The sequence below is a fragment of the Caloenas nicobarica genome, chromosome 3, assembly GCF_036013445.1.
Source record: "Caloenas nicobarica isolate bCalNic1 chromosome 3, bCalNic1.hap1, whole genome shotgun sequence".
NCBI classification, from domain to species: Eukaryota; Metazoa; Chordata; class Aves; order Columbiformes; family Columbidae; genus Caloenas; species Caloenas nicobarica.
The window spans coordinates 11,123,620-11,146,478 of record NC_088247.1 but is presented as its reverse complement, the minus strand read 5'-3'; the positions used below and the strand labels follow the sequence as shown (position 1 = coordinate 11,146,478).

Here is a 22,859-nt window from a genome sequence, read left to right as displayed (position 1 = left end):
TGCTGCTGCCGCCCCCCCCCGCGCCCCGCGGCGCTGTATTTAAAGCTGCTGGCCGCTGAAGGAGGGCTGGGGCGGGGGGGGAAGAAACGGAGGTGGCATCGGCTGCCCACGCCGCCTCCTCCCCGGGTGGGGCCGGCGGCCAGGAAGGTGCGGGCTGCCAGGCCCCGCTCCCCCGCCCCGCGGAGGGAAGGGCTGGAAGGATGAGCTGAATTTGTGAGTTTACTGCATGGTGAGGGGAGGGTTCAAACCCCAGAGACGCGCGGAGCTGAAACAGAAATTCACACTTTTCCCCTCCGCTGGAGCTATCTGATCCAGGTCTGCCAAGTGCACTTCTGGTCTCAAGTAAGCGTCAGGCTTCACCTCCAAGGCAGCATTTGCAAAGAATGGGAGAAAAATCTCACCGTGCGATCACAAAGTACCTCCCCCCCTTGTCAAATCTCACCTCGGGCATTTTGTCCAGTGCCCAGCGCTGCAAATCCTGCCAGCTCCTGAGGGAAGCTGCAGCAAGCTTTAATGGAAAGCACAGGTTAGGGCACAAACCCACTGTGCTCTCCAGCACAGTCTTTTCTTTAGAAGACACCTTGGCAGAAGCCACAGTCAACATGGACTGCAGGCCCATCTTTTCCCCCTTCACCTGGAGTTTTGTCCATATCCAATGCTGCCAGGACAGTGGTGCAAGATGTTCTTGAATCACCACAGCTTCAAGTGCTCTTGCAGATGGCATCTTCGGTAAAGAGAAAACTAACTAACCTTTTACTGGTGGTGTGGTAGTGCCAGAGAGGATTTTTAAACACGCCTGGGGACAGGAAAGAGTTAAATTCATTAACAGACTAAAATAATCAACTACCTGTATGCTGCAGCAATTTGAACCCTTTTCCCCAGAGTTTAATCCCAGATTGCTTTTATATTCCGAAGTAGAAAGCCACTTTCATTCAGATATATCAGCAGATCATTAAATTATCTTTACTTCTTACTGCAGAGGAGGAACAGTAGAAAGGTTGTCATTTGTGGTTGTTTTGTTTCAGTCGGTTTTCAGTTTTTTAGAAGAACAGTTCTGAAGTTATGGCATAGGTCCAACAACTTTGGACACTTGCCAGTGTCAATAATGTTATAGTCTCACTGGGTGTCTGTCCTGCTCTTAATGCCCGAGCTCAGACATTAAATTCATGCTGAGGGCTGGAAGCCTCCAGTACAATTCCCTTTTCCCAGTTTACGTGCAAGTAGCAATCAGGCAAAGTAGAAGACAGCCAAGTACTTGATCTGCAAAAGCTGCAATCCAAGCTGATTCATTAAAGGGAACCCACATTCTGCACCCGCGGGACAACTTGCACTGGAGAACACAGATCAACCACTAAACAACTGTAGGAAGCCAGTGTTCACTAAACTGGGACTATCCGCACTACGCTGAAGCACATTTAAAAAAAAAAGTAAACAGATCAACCAAGGCGACTGGTAAATGTTTCATAAAAGATTTATTTCAGTATCATTTATCACAAAGAGGAAAATACATATAAGATTAGAAGCATGCAACCATCTTCCACATTTCTGTTTTTCTTGTATTTGCAGCACATTATAATACAACTCCTGTGCCATCTTTACTTCTTCTTGAAAAATACTATGTTTCAAGACATAGAATAACCAAAAAAAACAAAATCAAGGTAAGATAACATAAGATAAAAAAGTGCAAAGTAAAAAAAAAAAAAAATCACGTATATACCACGTTCAAAGCCCCTCCAAAAAATGGATAAAGGCAAACTGTCGTTTTGCTGCACGATCAGATTGTCTTTATGAACTACTTTACAAAAAAATTAATATAAATTAAGGGCACAATCCTGCAGACACTTATAATTGTAGCTAACTTTAATCACAGATTGGCTCAGTTGGTATTATTAAAAGCCACAAGTTAGTCACATGCATAAGTTCTTGCAGTATAAGGCCCTAAGGCAAAAAATGTTTAAAAGCATTACGAACAAAAATTAAAGCAAACAAAAATCACTCCCAGATGTGTTTTGCTTAGTAAGTTTATATCAAACATATTTTAAACGGAACAGTTTGCTTCTAAAAACCTGAATATTTCTATTACTTAAGCAGTTTTGCAAGATTAAAGGACAAAACCCCCAGGAAGCTGGTACAGATGTTAATTAACATAAAAATTGCTTCAGGCAGGTATGTAGGGAGGTGGAGGTTCCTTCTCAGGCATCTTCACTGCCATTTCATAGGTTGGCAGAACATACTAAAAAGAAGACATTTTGAAGACATTAATGCAGAAGGTTTAGAGGAGGAAAAAAAAGAACAAAAACCTATATGCTCCAGCAGCAACTTAATTTTCTATTGCAAGCAAATATTTGAAGAACTTCCTGATGTTTCTAGTAAGCTGATGAGGAAGCGAAAAAAGGTGCAACAGCAGGTTACTGCTCTGCTGAACATAACCCCAGGTCATTCACTCCACCCACCGTCTCTTTGTTTGCAAAGCAGCAAAGGAGGTTTTAACTGGTGCAGTCAGAAAGCTTCCCTCACTACATGAAAAACATTCAAAGACTTCTCTATAAAACCTCCTATTTTATGTACTATAAGAACATAACTAAGAAATAACCCACCATAACATTAGCTGCTTTAATTTTTTAAATCTTTCCAGTCTTTGTTCAGAAAGCTGGACAAGGCTTGTAGACATATATGGATATGGTGGCTTTCTAGTTCGAAATTAAAGGATGCTGGTTCCTTTCATCTCAAAAATATTTTACCTGTGGAGGAGCTTCAAAAGCAGGGTACACAGCTATCTCTGGCAAGTTTCTGTTGCTGATGTATTTATAACAGTTCCATACACAGTTAATTAGATATGCCTGAAAGAAGAGATATTTCTCTTTTTAAAGAGTTCATATGCATTAGCTGACTCAGAAATTAGATGCTGGATTACATTCATATGACAAAAAGGAGCATAAGTCAACTTAGTTGATGCATATCTGAGGAATGGTTGCTATTTTGCAGATTTAGCCACAGACCTATGTTGTTCCTCATTTAGCTCTGCTATCATAGCGACTCAGAAAAGGATGAACCACACAGGTTTTAGCAAAAAAATTCACAGATCCATTCAACTACTCTCTCTGCCTCAGCAGTGCCACCCAAATTAATTCCCAACTGTCTTACACTGCTGTGGATCTCAGGCAAAGCTTGCCAGGAGGAGATGCCAACAGCACAATCCCACTCACCCCTGAGCTGGCACTGCTCTCTGTCCAACTACCAGTGTGAAGGACAGAGCACGAACACACACTGGGGTGACAAGGAGAAGACAGTGGAGCAAAATAGGCTGGACTTTAAGTCAACATTAACTGCTGTAGAAAAATATACTATCATGCTCTGATGAGTATTACATTTTCTTAAAATTAATCTATGTAACATTAATCTCTGAATTTTTCATTGGCAAGTTAGCACTTGGTTCTACACGAGGTATTGAATTTCCCAATCAATACAAAAATATCATCTATTTTATTAGGCTTCCACTCCCCCCAGTCAGACATTCCTCTCAAAGACAATATAGAAAATGAGTAAAATACTTCTCCATTACTTCATTTTTTCTTAAATTCAATCTGAATGCAATAAAGGAATATTGTCATAGCTAATGTATATTATCAACTCATTTCTCTAATATGCTTTGTCTGCACAAGTTTTTGTAATTCAAATGAATGCCTCTGTATTTAGACCTTAAAAATGAAAATAACTGGTAATATCACCCTTCAGTAGGAATAAAGATGCAGCTCTGAATTAACTTATGCATTTCCTCCTTCCATCATCTTCCTTCCAAAACATGCATCCTGGTTTGTTCAGCAGTGAGAGACTAAGTTTTGTTTAGAAAACTTGTATGCAGTAACTCAACATTGTTTTGCTACAAACTTAATTACAAATATTACATTTATCTCCACATATGCAAAAAGATAGTGTTAGAAGTCTTTGTGCATTCCTACTTCCTACTCGAGAAGGGCAGAGCCACACAAACATGCCCCACTGCATACAAACAAGGTCATTAAATACAACAGTACACAAAATACAAGATTTAAGTCATAGTGTAATTGAACATCCTAACAATTCTGCTCAAAGAAGTTCTTAACTCAGCATTAAGAAGTCAGCTGAGTTCTTAATTCAGCATCAAAAATTAACTCAGATTAATAGCATCTTAATATAGTAACTCATTAAATAGACATATGCTTAAGTTTTAACTTACCTTTAAAATGATAAATAAAGCAAAGAACACCAGAACAATAAACAAGAGACAGCTGGAGTCCAAGGCAAGGAGATCATCTTTGTAAGGGAAATCCGGCTAGTTAAAAAAAGGGAAGGGAGAGAAAGAGAGGAGATAAGCATGAACACTGCACAGTCACAAATATGACAGGACGTCCAAGCTTCATACCAAATGAAACAAATTCTTGCATAAACTACTCCCCCAGAAACAACAAAAAGTACCGTTTCTCACTAGTTTCTTCTTTATCCTCCCACAATCCTGCCTCTGTCCTGCTGGAATAGGTCACTGCAGAAAAGGGCTACCTCTACAGCAGCCTTGTACTGTCTATGTCCCTATTCACTTCCTCAAACTCATGCCAATACAGATATCCATGACATTTCCTTTTTAACAGCCGCAACACAGCATTTGTACTCTTGGTCCTCTACTTGATAACTCTTTAATGACTTAGTATTAATTACCTCCTGTCAGTCCATCCGGTAACATACATGTGTGCAGAGTAGAAAGGGAAAAAAGTTGCCCAGAAACTTCAGAAAAGCCAAAACGAAGCGTTTCTGCAAAATTCAGACTCCTGTCTTCCCCTGACCACAGTAACAAAGCCCCTCTCCAACATCATTCCATTTTTTTTTTAAATCTCCATTTTAAAGAGGATTTTTTTTTAAACATCTAATTGAACAGATCTAAACATGAGCTGGAAAGAGCTTGTGATCCTCATTAACTGACAGTGTATTCTATAAATTGAATTTTCTTGCAGTAAACACAGGCAGAGTTAATGACAACTCCATTACAGTTTGCTTAGAAGGTATTGTTTCAAAATGAGAAGAGCCATAGGGAATGCAAAAAGAAATCTCAGGTTCCAACCCAAAATGCTGTAGAATCCTACATCATATCAACCCTTACCTATACTTTTCTTCGCCTTCCCCTACCAAATAAGGGTCAACACATTTTTAATCTGTTGTAGCAAACCTGCCACAGAACCACATTGCTTAAATGGTCAGGAAGATCTTTGAGTGCAAATGTAGCAAAGGTAGTTTAAACCAACAGCTCCCATCACAATTCTTTTCTCTCCCTGGCTCTCCTTTTAGGGAGCCATGACACCTTTGGCCCTTCCACCTCTGGTAAGCTCTCATTCTCATAACCACCCTGGCAGTCAGCCCCTACAGCGGCTGCAGTCCAAATTCCTCTTTCTTATGCACAGGAAAGTAACTACAGCTCAGACACCCAATTAAACCAAAGTTTAATTTCAAATGTAAAGTATCAACTGGAGCTGAACACTTACCAACTGATCCAGGTAATCCTTGATTCTGGGCAAGTAGGTTAGAGAACTGATGGCAACCAGACAACTGAGCACAAAGTCAAAGAGTTGGTAACAGAAAAATGGGATCAGCCAGCCTACGCGATGCTATGAAGAAAAAAAAAAAAGCAGCAGCCTGTAAGGTATTTAGTTAAAAATTCAAGTAACAAGTTTAAAACCATGGACAAAAAGTATACTTACAGCAATTGCACCATACACCATCATTGCACTGATTGTGAACATGAGGAGGGAGATAGCAAATAGAACGCAGGCATTTTCTGCATTAAGAGAAAAACAACAAGCATCAGTCATTTCCTGAAGTTGTCACACTGCACGTGGCAGATACATAAGCTCTAACTATTCCTATGATCTGTTCTCACTCAACTGTTTTATCTGTGCAAACTGGCAGCACTAGAATTGAGTAACTCGGACCTCTCCTAAGGGAAAAAAAAAAAAATCTAGTTCAAGAAAACCAGCAGGCATTCAGAAAAATCCCTCTGCCTTAATCAAAAGCCTGAATAAAGCTCAGACACACCAATTAGAAGCCTGACATAGTTTGATAGTAATGCAACATAATGATGCTGATCTGCAATATATGTCAGGGCTAAAAGTATGTGGGTGATTAACTTTACAACTGGAAAGAATTTTAAGTGAGGCTAGCCAAGTATCAACCTTCACACTTTAAAATGGTTTTATTATATAATTTGGTCATTGATGGGAGCAGTGCTTCTCCTTCAGTAACAGTAAAGAAAACAGGAAATCACTGTGTGGAAGGTATCCCATATTGATAAGAAAAGGCAGTTGAACAGAAGCCAAACGGTAGCAGAATCCAGGACACTCATGGAAACTGAATGATAAAGATTCTCCTTGTGCATCACAGTTACTGATGACAGAAGGACAGCTGCTTTCCATGAGTTAGATTATACTCCCTCCCCTACAGCAAGCACAGTTTACACTTTCAAACACAGAGAAAGAAACCAGCTTGAGAGTCTATAGATGTGGTAAGCTGATTTTTTTTTTTGCAATACTGAAGCCAAACTTTTATAGTCCCCATGCTGAAAAGAGATGATCTGAGAATCATAACTTTCTAGTCTGCAACTGATTTGAAAAGATACACTGTAGAAGCACTTATGTACCCAATTCAGTATGAGATAATACCTACATACGGATGGCATCAAGAAGGAGGCCCTCCCACGCCTGGAATGCATTGTGTTGATCAGGGAGCCCTAAGTACTCAGCAATAACCAACAAGTGTGGTTTTCTGCTGAGGATTTGCTACTCACAATATCCACATGCACAATCAAAATCATAATATAATATCCCTTCATGCACACAAAACCATTTAGCCCATATCCCAACACAGGAAACAAAAATCTCAATGGCAAAAGCACATGATAGCTATTTTACACTACAGAGTGGAGAAACCACCTTCAGCTTTAGAAGCATCTCTCAGCCATAGAGGTGTTAAGGCTACCAAGTACACCAACATTCATCACAGACCATGACATTTTACAGACATTTGCTGTAATTTTACTTAATGTCTTGGCTTTGTGAAGTATTTGGTCTTTGTTCCCACTCCCATTTCATTACTAACAAACATGAGTTACAGTCACAGGTCAGAACTGACAGATCCTCAACTCGGGTCATGAACAATTAACAGGATTAACATTATTAATACATTAATTAACATACTATTATTATAATTAATATTAATATTATCATTAATACATAATTAACATTATTAATGTATTATTAACATAATTAACAATTAACAAGACTGTAAACCAGAACTGTCAATACCCAGATTTGTGCTGTACTATTTATCTTTGCTCCAGGCTGGATCTGACTCTCTCTAAATTCTAGTGTAAAGCAGACTGAGATGAGACATTAAAATTGCCACATTAAACATATTTCTGCACATTAATAAAAACCAAATGTAAACAACCACAACACAAGGCATGCACACAAGGTTACCTGTTAAGAACATGTTAAAAAGCTTGGTCATTACAGATGAGAGTTGGACACCAATTACACTTGTACACATCATATACTTAATCTATAGAGTGGAAAGTAGGCTTAGTTCTGCTCCTAGTGCTTTCTCTTCTGTTGCTTCTGCATGTCAAACTTTTATATAAATACTTCAATTTCACTCCAGTACTTGGCTTCCCAATTCTTCCACTTTTTGTAGAAAGATGGCATGGTTTTCCTCTTGGTAAACTCATGCACAATAGCTGTAAGCTCTTAAGTCTACGAGGATCACCGAATACTCCCCAAAGAAGTCTTTAAAAACAGTTTTCTGCTTTTTGTTTTACTGACACAGCAAGGATAGTAATTGTTTCTGGAGAAAGTGAATTAGAGATATTCCACACGTATTTCAACACTCAAAGCATTAGAAGGCAAATAAATCTTTATAAATGTTATCCTTTAAGATACTTAGGAGTAATATGAAGTAAAATAACATTCCATAAAAGTTGTGGGTTTTTTTTTTTATTCTTATAGAACAACTCAATCCCAGAATAATGAAAGAGAAATTCAGAAAACAAGACAGTCCCATTTAAAAGGTGTATGCATATATTACACCCAAGCACAAGGCAAATACACCATGACAATGCATACTTTATTTCCCAGTCAGACAGCAGAGTTATACACCTACCAGCCATTCTCTCGGAAGCATAGTAATTTCCGATGACTTCATACTGGATATCAACAGTTGGCACTATATTTGGATGAGTCACTTCTACTGTCAACAAGATGCCCATCAGCAGGTTCACCACCTGAGAAAGATCACAGTAACCTAAAGGTTATTTACACTGCAACAGCGATGATCTTTTTAAGGACACAGTAATAAATCTTCTGTTTCAATTAGAAATAACTCTTTGCCTATACGCAGAAGAAAAAAAAAAAATCCAACTTATGATTAAATTTCAAGCTGATTTAGTTAAACCACAACAAAAACAATCAGAAGAGCACTGGACACTTGCTAGTTTTAATGAATCACAACTAAATAACTTTGCAAATTAAGATGGATAGGATTTGTAGGGATTCAAATGACATAATTAAACTGATGTTGTGTGATGAATGCGCAGATTTGTGAACATGAAAATTGGAAATAGTTAAAAGAGGCCAGGAAGGAAAAGGTGCAAGAGATACAATGCAGAACATCTGGAAAGAGTTTCTGCTTTCTACAACAAATTGAAAGGCAGAGTTTATTTAATGCACAAATAATGTACTGCACTCCACTCAAACAGTACTGGGGGGCAAAGGGATGTGCAAAGCATCTCACAGTAAATAGTGTATGAGGGAAAGCTGCTGCTACAGCTCTGATCCTCAAATGTAACCTGCTTCTTGGCGTCTCCTAAGTTACTGTTGCAATACAAGCAGGGAAGAACTGTCTGTCTCCATCCATTTCCTAGACCATTCATCAAAACCTCATCAGTCCTTATCAGAAAGGCTACAAAAACAGGTGAAATTAAAACAAAAAATCTTACACAAAGATCAAACCCCAAAATTTGTAAGCATTCAGCACTGGCTGTGTGCTTACCAGTCGTTCTCCTCACACTGCCATCGAAGGCTACTTCTGTTTCCCCATTTTAGTACATACCAGAAATGCTTTCAGTAAAAGCAAGAGCTCAAAGTCAGAAGTAGCTTAAGCCTCTGCAAAACTGCCTTCGCAGCATTTATAACCTATTCAAGATTTACAGAGGCACAGTTTCTGTTACTAATATGTGGAGAGACATGCCAAAGAAAAAAAGATTGCATAACAAAAGAAGTAATTATGGTACTTTCAAGCTGTAGTTATTTTCCAGTTGGTATTCAGTACAGTCACCACCACCAGCAGGATCTCTTACAATTAGCCTCGAAAGAAAAAAAACAAACTGATCTGCAGTTTCTCACAACTTCAGAATATTTGCCAGATATATCTTTGTTTCCTGGAACCTGGCCAGTAAAAGATCACAGTAATAGTGGCACACCTATGCACAATTATTGAAGCTTTCAGTAAAGAAAAAAGCTTTTGAACATTTACAAGGAGTTTTAGCTTTTAAGACCCATAGTTCCTACAAACTTTTTTTTCCTTTAAGTTTTTTTCTTTTTCTTTTTTCCCCCTACCGTTTAGAGATATCATGGTAATAAGTTTGCTTACCCTTTTCTGCTAAGAAACAACCTTCTGTGAAATCAAAGCTGATCATTTTGTAGAAACACTATCAAGTCATCATGTATTTCACAAACTTATTAGAAATTCCAGCTACTTTCGGCCACTTGTATCCTCCATTTTATTCCTTGGAATGTAACTAGCACAGCTGACAGTAAAGAACTAAGTTTAGCCACAAATATCTTTATTTTGAAATTAACACATTTTTCTCCTTGCAAGACACTTCCTACAGGGCAAACTGTCAAGTTTCTCATCTGCCACTTGTCTAAGTCTTTTATTTTGCTTCACCATTGTTCAAATGTATAGAATATTATGTTCTCTCACCACTCCTGTTTCATCCTTCTCTACTCTGGCTTTCTACTCTCAATGTATTTTCAAGCCTTCTATTTCCTCCTCTCTGTGAGTGAACAAGAGATACCAACCTATACTTCAGAAAATAACTTCCTGCTCTATACCTGTTTATAAAAGCCTGTGTCAAGGATCAGATCTCTGGCACTTGAAACATTGATTTCTACTTCGTAAAACACAAAGACACATGTTCAATTATAGCTAAGTCATTTCTTGTTTATACAAAGCCATCATTTTGACTTTAATAGTGATAAAGTTCAGGACAAAAGACAGTATTACTTCAGTACTGCCATGATAGACTATATCTGCTTCAAGATAAAGAGCAAGCAGTACTTGAATGAATATAGAAGGAAGAACTTGTAAGATCAGAATCTCACAATTCCAAGGCATTCATCTGTCACTTTTTAAATTTTCATCCTCTCCATCCTCTAATTTAGCATACAAAAGCCTTTAGTAATTTCACTAGTTACTGAGTGTAGTTCAAAGTAGTAAAGCTTTATCATTTATTTCAGGTTCAGAAAATAAATACGAAATTAAAGAGTCATTCAAAATCCAATCTGTTAGGATTGATGAGACAGAATAAAAATACCAACTTAAAAAAAACCCCAACAAACAACAAATCCAAACCTCTGCCAATTAACGCCCCAGGGTTTCCAGTACTCTATTTGTGAATCATGCCATAGCACTGAGTAATTAATCATAATCAACATATGGATTTCAATTAAGAGTTACCAACAACTCCAATTTAGGAGTCTTTTAGAGCACAAAGCCATAACCTGTATTTTAACTAGTACCATTCGTCTTTCACAGAAGCTTGATAACAGCAAGATCAAAGGCTTGGTTCAACTTGATAGTCAACATGACTGGCAGCAAAAGTACACTTTGGATTGCAAGGCATTGTCAGAACTTAAAAGAATATATTCACTGTGAATAAAGTTTATGTTTGCAAATGGTCTACATGGAGGAGTCAAAAAACCACAAAGCACAGGTAAGGCTCAGTGAAATCTGAAGATTAGCCCCCCAACAAACAAACCACACACACACCAAGGAATAAAAAAAAAAAAAAAAAAAAAAAGGGGCAAAACACCAACACACCAACCCTGACAAGCCAGCACCCAGTGGATAATGCACCAGTCTGAGGTAACACCTCTCAAATCCCAGCAGTCCCCATCCCAGTCTTTTTTATTATTATTTTTTGACTTCTTAACTATTTTTTAAAAATTACAAAATGCTCAAATTCTTATTCAAAGGATGTTTCCATTAAGATGAAAATACTTTATTTAGTTTTGTAGGTTAAGAAGTGGTTTTTTACTCTTACAATTGAGATCATCGAGCTTCATGGAAGTTTGGTGTAGCTTATGTCAAAATTTTAAAAATCCAGTAGCCAGGTATTGAATACCAGGTATTAAAGGAGAAAGTCAGCATTCATTTACAACCTGGTAACAGAAATATTAGCTCCCCATATGATTAGAACTCAAAAGACTGTGGGACTATAATAAGCATTATCTTTTTAATTAGTGAGTTTTACCTCCATGGTATACATTCAATGACTAATCATGTAAGTGCTTCAACTCCCTGGAGGCCTGCACAAGAACTCTAGCCTTCCTCAACCACTCTGAGTGACTACAGGTCTTGGACAAGAATTCCTACTTATGATTTGCTTATTTCCTTTTATCAGCGGGAAAGAAGATGGAAATTGCTCTGCACTGCTACACTTTCATCTTTGTTTTTCAGGAATGCATTTAAGGAAAAATACTGGAAAAGTGAGACAAACCAAGATGGGGATTTTTGTCTTGTGTGGGGTTTTTTGAGTGGATTCTTTTCTTGAAATAATAAAAACTGGAAAAAAAAAAAAAAAGGGTATTTCAGAGCTTCTAGCACTGTCAAGATCAGATTGAGATCAGTTACATTCCTTTGTTTCTGGAAGTCCCGTTCAGTGAATATACCACTCCAGAGATCGTCCTGACCTCCCTGCTAACCAGCAGCAATTGCATCATTTTGACTCAGTCACTAGAAGTTTGCTGCCAGAATGAAACAGTCACTCCCTCAGAAACAATGCTGTTACTTTTAAACTGTTTATTGAACTCTGATCCGATTTTTGCCAGTGCAATGTTCACGCTTCCGGATTCTGGAAAGCCCTGTGCCTAATAAGGAAGTTTACGGGAAGAAACAAACTTCAAAGCCACACATTTGCAGTTACGCAGCTAGGAACAGGAGGTTTCTTTTTCCTTCCTACACAGAACAGTAGTGGGTGTTGCAGGGAAACCAAACTCTATTAGTTCTGGAACTCAAGTATGAGTCTGCTAGAAACGTTCTTAGCTCATCTTTTTGCAAATACAGTTTTATCTGTCAGGAACAGAGGCAGCATGTAGACTGAAGCACGCTTAAAAGGCATGGTTTGATCACACAGCATCAGCAGCAAGACATTTTAGAAGATAATGTCGTTGTTCTCTCCAGCATCACAGAAGTACTCAAGGGCAGCAATATAACTTTTTTAGTGAGGAGACAAGTTAATTAGATGCAAAGTTTAAGATTATACAAATAAGAAAAGGAATAGGAAAATGCCTAAATGAATGGTTACATAAGAATAACGTATATGTATTAAATAGTCAAAACTCTTATCTTAGTAAAACATCTGGAGTAGATTGCTACCAGACTCCATTTTATGTTTGGTATCTAATTCCTTCAGGACTGCACAGCACAAGAACACAGGCGTATCCAGTAAACACAGGCTGATAAAGATTTTCAGTAACACAAAGCTGTTGTTGAACTAAGTATTCTCTCCCATCAGTAAGCTACCTCCCTTGCAAAAAAAATTACAACACAAACCCAAAGGAAACAAAACCACACAAAGTTATTACTATTTGTCTCACTCTAACTTATAAGTACAGATTATTAAATTGTTTTAGAAATACCACAAGCTAGTGTCTGAAAGACTTAATGCATTAATGGTGCATTAATTAATAACATGTCTAAACAACCTGACATATCCTAGACCAGTTAATTTGTGGGTTTGTTTGGTTTTTTAAACTTTGTCAGCAGAAATACAAGTTTTATTTTCACTGTCCAAACTGTACTTTACCTTTAAAAGGGATGAATTATAATTGAATTTTTACTTAAAGCATTAGGCAAGGCCACCTAAGACTTCATGGTAAGACCTTATTTCAGCTCAAACAGCTCACAGTCAGACTTATCACCTTTTCCCAGGTGGTATCCAGGAAAAAACGAATAACAATTTTCAATGCATAGTTTAAAGAAGTTTTTGATACAGTCTATAGGAAAACGCAGCTCTGAAGTATTTCACATGCACCCTCCTATCCTGAACTCAACTGTATTTTTCCCTCTAGCAGCCCGCAGCCACTGAATCCGTTGCAGTTAAATGAGATCAAAAGAACACTTTGCTTTGGACACCACTCCACCTCTGACGCCATCAGCCTCAACAACCAGCAAACTTTTCACTGTCCATAAGCACTACAGATATTTGCACAGATCAGAAAAGAGGAAGAGGTGCAGTATCCAGGCAACAAGATAAAACAGAAGCACAGCAAGAGGGGTAGAAGCTGGAAGTACCACAGGGAAAGCACGTCCCTGCCCTCTGCCCCTGCCCAGTGCCTGGGTTTCTGTAGACTCCTGTGAGCAGGAAACGAAAGCAGGGAAAGCAGGAAGGTGCGTTTGTTTCACAACAAAGATGAGTGTCCCCTTACTGTTAACAATTTATGCTTTTACTTCAGGTACCAGAAATGTATCATTGATCTCCTTCCACCAGCACAGGATAAAATTTCAAAAGTTTTGCAAGTTTACAAAACGAGTCCATTGCAGTACTGAACACTGGACTTGTTCAACAGCTGAAAATAAACCACAAACTCTCCAAAGCTATATCCCCATGCCTGTAAAAGTAGTCTCTGTACATGGCTCCGCCACATCAACGCACAAAAAAACCCCACCAAACCCAGCATTCTGTATTTTTTACAATCTAGGGAAAGGTGAAGGACAATACAGACTTTGGTTACAGCTTCAGGAGAACAGAAAAGCTATGATGCAACATTTTTAACTACTCTCTCATTTTTACTGCCCATGAGGGTAAGGAGAAGGGAAGATAAGGAAATTACTTCAGTAAAGGGGAACTCAGTTACCCTTTAAGGGAACTAAGGAAGTTAAGGTTTTAGGCCTTAAATTCCTAACGCTGTTTTCACATTTCTTTTTTACTCTAGTTGAAAGCTATATTTTAATATTTCAGCTTTACCACCACAGCTCGCTCTCAAAAGACGCGCCCACCAGGGAAAAAACAAGAGGTGCTTTGGAAACTAAACCTGTTTCTGTCACTCCTGACCCCCTGTCCTGAGAACACAGAGCACCCAATAACTGGGAACCTCCCTTTCCACGTCGCTCTTCAACAAGCAGAAGTCACGCTCGTTTTGAAGACCCTCACCTTCCTCTCAGAGGTTACACACGGCTCAGGGAAACCACATTTCGTCATTCTGTTGTCAACACGACCCCAAACTGCGGCCTCTGCCACTGTTGGCATCTCCCCTCTTAAGGAGCACACATGCAGAGCAGTTTGAAACATACAGAATCCCCACCTCTCCAATCTAGGAAAGGGAATAGTAACAGAACCCCTCGGGGACCCAGGTTCTACCCACGAGGGAGGCCGCCGAGGGTCAACGGGATTTGGCAAGCCCGAAGCAGCCTCCGGGAAGGAAGGGAGGAAGGGAGGAAGGGAGGAAGGCCCGAACACCGCCTGACCCCCGCCCGCCACCACGGCCCCTCACAGCCCCGCGCGGGCCCGGCGGCGGCGCACGCGCCAGGCGCGCCCCCTCGCCCACCGCGCCGGGCTGGGCAACGGCCGAGCCCGCGCGCATGCGCGCTGCGCACAGCCCCAATCACCGCCCCCTCAGCAGCGCCCGCCGCCCCCGTCTCTCACCATGTACCAGGTGCCCAGGATAATGGTGCCGGTCCGCACATGGCAGCAGCCGCAACAGCGGGTACTATAAAAACGGTCCCGGCTCCGCTTGAACGCCATGGCAGCGGCAGGCACGACGCGAGAGCTCCCGCCGCCCGCCCTCTCTAATCGCTTCTCCTCCCGCCGCGGGCCGTAAAACCCCCCACGCGCGCGTCACCGCCGCCCCGGCCAATCAGGCGCCGACAGCGGCCGCGCGGGGGTGCGCCTGCGGGAGGGCAGACCCATTGCCACGTGAACGGGCGATTGGCGGCGGCACGGGCCAATCAGAGCAGCGCTGAGTGCAACGCCCGGCCGTTCACCTGCGGCGGCGGGGCGGGGCGCACCTGAGGCGAGGCGCGCGGGGGGCGTCGCCCCCTCCGTCCGCCATTGTGGGGGAGCCGTGCCTGCCGCCACAGCGGCTGCAGGGCCGGTGCTGCTCGGCGGGGTGAGTCCCGCCGCGGCCGGGCCCTGGCCTGGCCGTGTTTGCCGGGCGTCCGGGGCACAGCTCGCGGTCCTTCCCCACGCAGTGGTGGGGGAGGTTGACATGGGTGAAGGGCCGGTGCTTGGCCTCCGAGCAGAGAGCCAAAAGCCTGTGGGGAAAACCCTGTGGTGCTGCAACAACCCTTTCTTCCAAGAAAAATTGAAGTAGGCGTCTGCTTAGTAGAGCACGAAGTGGCCTGCTGGAGATACTACCGACATGCCACAGCTTTCCCTGAAATTCAGCACGTAGTGTAGAGGCTTTAACTTGCTTAAACCCTTTTGCTATTCTTTTTCATTAATTCCTTGGATTAAGTTATTATGGCCTTGTATAAATGTATATAATGTATAAATATATAATATAGATGGCCTCAAGTTGCACCAGGGAAGGTTCAGATTGGATATTCATGGAAAGGGTTGTCAGGCATTGGAACAGGCTGCCCAGGGCAGTGGTGGCGTCACCATCCCTGGAGATGTTTAAAAGATGTGTAGATGAGGTTCTTAGGGACATGGTTTAGTGCTAGAGTTAGGTTATGGTTGCACTTGATGATCTTGAGGGTGTCTTCCAACCAAAATGATTATAGGCTTCTAGGATTCCATTAGCATTGTGTGTTACATGCTGAGAGGGTATGCGATAAGAGGGTAAACAGGTGAGTTTTAGTTGACAATGAAGCTTTTTTGTGAGTCGAACTCCCTGTTTGTGAGTGGATAATAATACTTCATTGGTCCCACTAAAGATTGCAGGTACTGCCAGATAACGTGTGTTAGTTGGAAATATTGTGTATAATAAATCCAAGTGCTGCCCTCGTATATGTGATAAGAGGTTGCTCCACCACTTAGATATAAGATCTCCTGTTCCCATATGGATCGGGACCTGTAAACTGCCTCTGACCCAAGGGCAGCCAGTGTTTTCTGCAGACCTGAGCTGTTGATACAGATAGGCACACAGTTTATTTTAACCCTGGTGCAGCTGCACGTGTTTCCTTTTTGGCCATGTACAGGCAATTTGAGACACTCATAGAACCATAAATATTTGCTGTGCATATATACACCAAGATGTATGTCATATGTCAGTAACAGTACTGAGTTTTTTTACTCTGAGAAGGTAATGAGGGTGACACTTTTGATGTATTCCAGATCATACAATTAACACATTTTATTGTTTTAGCTACTCAGTCCTATTTTCAAACATGAGCTGTTGGCTGAGTTGTTTGAGATGATTTACTTAAAGGCTTTAAAACTGACCTTTTTATTTCAAATCCCCTGTGTTCCATAATTGGTGTTTTTCTTCCTTAGGGCATATTTCATTTTTGAATAAACATGTTGTAAGTACTGCTAAGACTGCTCTAATGATCCTATTATAAACTATTGTTTGTTTTTTTAGTGCTCCTAATGTTCTCAGCCCTGTGCACAGATGCTTAATTATCAACGCTCTGATTTAATGTAGCAAAAACGGGCTAATTTTAATCAATATACATGCATGCATGTAAATAAATAGAAAAGGAATGTGCATTTTGTTGTAATCAGTCATTTAAAAAATAATTTTTCTCACAGATGGCGTGTTGGGAAGCCTAAGCCAACTGTTTCTGCAGTGTGCACGCCTGAATTGATGACATTATTCCTGCAGAGCTGAGAGAGGCTCTCCCTCCTGTTGGTCTGTCCCTGTGTGAAAGAGGAATTCACAGGACCAGAGTGAATCAGAAGAGAAAACAGGAGCCTCACGCTTGATTTTGGGCATCTGCTTGGAAACACCTACATCCCATTCTCGATTCAAATGGTTTGCAAGGGCAAGTGTTCCAACTAAGGGGGAATCATAGATCTCAGACACTTTGCCTTTGCTCGTATCACTGGCAGCACTCATGTCAGGCTCAGATCCTCAGGGCTATTTTCATGAGATGAAAGAAATCTTAATTAAGTGTTCATATCTTTGTCAGCCAGGCCCAGAATAAGAATTGATGTGATTCCCTTGAGCTTCACTGCTTGTTATACCCTGTGGACAACAAAGATACTGGGAAGAATAATGTGAATGTCATTTAACATCACAAAGCAGCTTTCCACAGCAGGATAGACTGATGTGGAACTATTGAGTGGGTATAAAAAACCTCTCCACTTTCTCCTTTCTTAAAAAAAAAAAAAAAAAAAAAAAAAAAAAAAGAAGAAGAAGAGAGTATTTTGAGAATGATAGAATGATTGCATTGTTTCCTGTACTTGGGGTAAGAAAGGAAAGAGAGGATAGGTTAATGATTTTAGTCCTACCCTCTGTGAAAGTTTGCAGTTCTTCCATACCTCAAGCAGCCCAGATTACCTCAGGCAAGACACTCCATCCTCTCTGAGCCTTGGTTCTCTCCTTCTCACTAGTTCAGAGAGGATTTGTGAGGCTAAATATATGAAAAATTCTGAAGCGTTCAGCTTACAGTCATGGCAGCCAGAGACAGGGGGTGCTGGTAATAAACTTTATTTTTTTCCCAGATAGCAAAAAGACCTTGACACTATGGAAGCAAATGGACCACTTCCACAAGAGTATGAGCAGAAAGCCCTGCATATATCTGCAAGTCAGAAGGAGCTGCAAAAGAATGATTCAGTTTCCTTTACCAGCGTGACACTTAACTGCTCCCCTCTCAGCAGGTAGGGAGGGAAGGGGTTTTGGTATCGTAGTTTTGCTCATTAGCCAAACTAGTCTGGTCTTTCAAAATCCCTGTCTAGACAGGAGGTTTGAACTTCTGTCTTGAGAGGGCATGGCAATGTTTTACCCAACACAAATTATGATTTTTGAATAATTGTATTTGAAAATAATAGAAAACCCTATGTGACAGCAGAACAGCTGAGATCATGTAAATGAGAGGCCATGCTGCATTCTCCCTCAGCTTCTTCAAAAACTTAAGTTCAACACCTGCAAGATGTCAAAACAATAGATTACTAAGACTGTTTTATGCTGATCTTTGTAATTCCCTTTTGTGCCATTCTTCAGTCTGTCCTTGGCTAAGAGATGTTGGTTTAGACTTCGGCTGTAGTCATTACTTCTCTGCACGCAATGAGCTATTGCCAGCTTGCTTGTGAAGGATGAGGTGCTGTTCTGCTTCAGCGTGTGTGTAAAAGCCTACAGACCATGAGCTGATAATGGTATGTAACCTCCATGGACAGGGTTCATATCACTTTATAATCAAAATATTGTCCTGTTTGGGGTTGGGGAAACTGAGGCACAGTGAAATGAATGGATTCCATCAATACCTCAAAGGCCAGTGAAAGCGATAAGGACATCAAGCAAGTCTCCTGTCAAGTGGCTTCTTTGCCAGGGAATAAAAGGTGCAGTGCAGGATGTGTTGGAGCTCTTCCATCCCAAACGTAAGGTACTTAACTATGAGGGCAGTAACAAACTGCTTGTGTATTTTTTTTCTATAACTTTGTGCTTGTGTCTGCTACTCTAGAGTATAAAATTAAGAAAAAAAAATGAGAAAGGTGACTTCTCAGACTTGGTTCTTTTCCTCACTGAACAACCTTTTTAAAATTAAAAAAGCAAGGTTTTTCAACATCCCAGAGAAACTAATGTCTTTACATAGATACTGCAGTATATTACACAACACCGGATCGCTTCAACAGAATTTAGAAAAATCAATAGAACTGGTGCAGAAGATGTGAAAAATATCTGGGCTGAGAGCATGGATTGGCTTTTTGCTTCCTTAAAAAAGGCAAGAATGTACTGGAGTAAAAGCAAAGCATGAACGTATCAATAAGGAAAATTTTTAAAAAAAGAAAATTAAACAAAAAATAAAACAAACCAACCAACCAACAACAACAAACACTAAAATAAATTAGTTGGGAAGGAAACTTTCCTGTTGGTGACTCACACAGTGGAATCCTAGCTGTCCTGAAGTCAGCATTAATGAATTTTAGCTGCCTTTTTTCTCCAAGACGGATTCTGCTAGAAGAAAACAAGCTAATGCAGAGATTCAGTTGTTTGTTGTAAAAGAGATAAGAAAGTAATAAGAATGTATCATGATGAGTTTTGTGGTTATTTGATTTTACTTTTGTTTATTGAGTTAATCAACATCACTTTGGGATTCCTAATGTAATGTTCCAAGCTTCTGTACTTTTTGTTCTAGTTGATTGCTGTTAACAGTATAAATTATGTTTTACCAGCAAGAGTCAACTCAACTCAGTTCCAAACCTTTTAACTTGTAACAGATGGATCAGAAAGTCAGGGTTAGAAAAAGCAGCTAAAATATGACAGCATGATGTAGAACTTTTATTAGAATGAGACTCTGTTTCTGGGATACTTGCTGTACACTCAGGTTTTCTGAATATATCTAACACTGAATAAAAATGCTTGTATTCATTTACAGAATCAAAATCTGCTGAAGTAAAATAGCCGTGGTTCATTTATATCAGCCTTTACACAGCTGAGGAGCTATATAAATGTCTAAAAATAACATAGTCTAAAATGGTACTTGCAATTTCAGATATTTCCATACTTGCACATGACTAAGAGTGAGCACTGGAAAAGGGAAATGTCCTGTTCTTCCTGGCTGTCTCCCCCTTCCAGCCCTCAGCCCGAACTCGCCTCTCCCTGGATCTTGGAAGGGTGAACAGGAGGAGCCTGAGGACCTGAGCTACCCACTCAGGGAGGGAGGAAGAGTGATCGTTAGTTCTTTGCACGTTGGCTCTTTGAATGGGTTTGCAGTTTGGGACGTCAACAGAGATTTCCAGCAGGGAGACAGTGGTAGGGAGCTGATGCTGCCAAAAGTGCTCAATAAAGCCATTTATCACACATCTCTGTAACTTCCACTACATAAAACCACCACCAAAGGAAAATAGAGCAGGCAAAGAGAAATCAAATTTTGTCAGGAAATAAAGTATACTAGGTTTCTAATATTCTTGTGATGGGATGATATCAGGGTCAATTACTGTTACAGTGGCTTTTTCCCAAGAAGACACTGGGCGTTTGTTTCCAAGACCAATGTATTACAGTCTCCTTTCAGGATGGGAGGACATTTCCAGTGCAGATGAGAACATCTGCGAAGCTGAATATCAGGGATGGCACATCCTGGAAATTTCAATTTGCCTTGAAAATCCCCCTGAGTCTGGTTCAGCATGATCCCAGAAGAAGGACAAGATTTCCTATGTCTGATCTTTGTAGCCTATGACTTGAATCTCTCTCCTCACAAGGAGCCAGGTCCCCTTAGAGCATTTTCAATATTATGGAGCAAATCTGTGTTGTTAGCATAGTAAAGAAATTTTCTGCCAAGCAATTAGCATGTATACCTGATAGTCAGCTCACACAGATATGTCAGCTGTGCCACTGATCTGCAGATTGGGTGGAACTTTGATAATTATAGATAATTATCATGATCAGTTACAGATAATGATAGAACAGCAAGCCAAATTCCTCTCTGCAGTTGCTCCACTTAACCTTGCCGGTGTGACAGCCTGGTTTGAGCATGAAGGAAAGCTTCAGCCTCTGTGTCTACATACTGCAGTCTGCCTGTGAGTAAACACAGCTTTGTAGGTCAGGAGTTCAGCAATTACAGCATCAACCACATCTTAATGCCTGAGATACCATCTCCTGGACCCATCGCTTACAGATATGGCCCTATTATTAAGTATATAGCTCATCTTCCACCTTCAAAAGGCTTCCCACAAGAAAGAGCACCATTACAAAAATAGAGCAGACTGAGTTGAAGAGAAAGTTGAAACTTAAACCAATGTATTTCATCATTTGCAGCTGCTGCTGTACCGATTAATTGCTTGTTCCTAACCAGGTCATAGATCTTCTCCCAGCCACACTTCATCCCACCTCCCACACCAAGGCTGCACCAGAGGCTTGATTTCCGGCTGCTGAGCCGTTTGTGAGAGCAGGGAGAGATTTTGGCTGTTCTGAGGCATGTGCCACTCAAGCAACTAACAAACTGCTCAGGGAAAAGGCAGGGGAGCCAGCTGGACCTGGCCCATGAACTGGCAATTAGACTACACTGGGCTGATGAATGACCAAAGAGAGGCTACTCTAGATTTACTCTTTAAGGGATAACTTATGCGGAGGATAAAAACATTCAGCTATACCACAAGTAGTGCTACAACTTGTTGGAGGGACATAATCTGATATGCTAGTCTCCAGCTAGTAAAGATCAGCAACCAGGAGAATGAGCACATTGAGCGCATTTGTTTAATATTCCTGGGGCCAGAAGCAGCGCAGCAGGCTGATGGTCTGCGCAGAATGGTTAATTCTCACAGAAAGGAGGGGAGACATTTTAAAAGCATAGAAACCAGGGAGTGGCCTGAACACGCAGTGATGCAAGGAAGGGGCATTTCACAAGGCACTCAAAGATCTGATTTTCCAAGGCGCAAAGTCTACAAAGACCGTTTGTTAAGCTGAGTGATGGTTTTTCAACCTCTGAGGACTAGGAAGTGAAAGAATGGAAGTGAACAGCAGCGGCTGAGTGCTGTGATTTGGGTTTTTTAAATTCAGTTAATTCCGTGAGGAACCAGACCCTCAGCACACCTGCCCATCCCTGGGAGCCCGCGTGGCAGCGGCAGCGCTGCGGGATGCGGTGCAGAAAGGCTCCCGGCACAACCACAGCTGCATCACCCAAGCGGTACGCAATGTACCCTTCCTAACTGCTCACAGCAACAGTACCGATACAGCAGATGAATCATACAAACAGGACATTGCCACCAAATCTGCCCTGAAGAGAGCTTTGCAATTATTTATTTAGGAAAGCCTACAATCAACGGTATTTAGTTGTAGGAGTGTTTGCCTACATTAGAATGTGGTTTTAAATAAAGTGCTGCTATAAACTACTGAGCCCATCTGTATTACAGTGATGACTTCCCATCTGTGAAACTGCAGAGCCAGAAGAAAAATACAGCTCTCCTGATACTGCTGATGGCAGTAAGAGTGGTACTGATGAATTTGACAGAAAAACTGAGTAATACAATTTGCTGCTGCTTGTCATCAGCACCGCAGTCAACCTGTCAGTGTTATGGGTCTTGATTGTTCTTTTATCCCAACAACAGAAGAATTTCACGGGGATTTCCTAAACATAAAAGGGTTCAGGTGAAGGAACTCTCTTAAAAAACATTTACAATACCTTGAAAAAGCTTGAAAAATGAAATAATTTTAGTCAAAAACATGTGTTCTTACACACATACAAACTAATAAAACTGTTCATTAGTGCTCAGCTTTGGGCAAAAGTTTTGATTTATTATTATAAAAACAATGAACATTTGAAATACTGTAACATGTTGAAATAAAACATAATTACACAGACATCAAAAAGTTTGCAAGCAGATATTGAGAAAAAAAGCAGAAGAAATCTGGAGTCTACCAATCTTGTGAGCTTCTCTTTATCTCCATCTTTTTGTTTTGGATGACAGAGGTTATCTTCAATGCTAAACAAAGACCTTGGGCAACATCTGGCCCCAATGA

General features: G+C 40.7%; 1 protein-coding gene across 2 annotated transcripts; it reads right to left on the bottom strand.

Annotated features, from left to right (window-relative positions):
* Positions 1-1,453: 1,453 nt before the first annotated feature.
* LAPTM4A (lysosomal protein transmembrane 4 alpha) lies at positions 1,454-15,130 on the bottom strand. Of its 2 annotated transcripts, none has more exons than XM_065631463.1 (7): positions 14,945-15,130; positions 8,179-8,299; positions 5,727-5,803; positions 5,511-5,633; positions 4,217-4,312; positions 2,742-2,840; positions 1,454-2,233 (listed from the first exon to the last, which is right to left on the bottom strand). In XM_065631463.1, the coding sequence occupies exons 1-7, from the start codon at positions 15,041-15,043 to the stop codon at positions 2,159-2,161; spliced, it is 690 nt and encodes a 229-aa protein (XP_065487535.1). In that variant the 5' UTR covers positions 15,044-15,130; the 3' UTR covers positions 1,454-2,158. The 2 variants fall into 2 exon arrangements, with proteins under 2 accessions (XP_065487535.1, XP_065487534.1); XM_065631462.1 differs by lacking the exon at positions 14,945-15,130 and adding an exon at positions 14,453-14,563.
* Between the last annotated feature and the right edge of the window lie 7,729 nt (positions 15,131-22,859).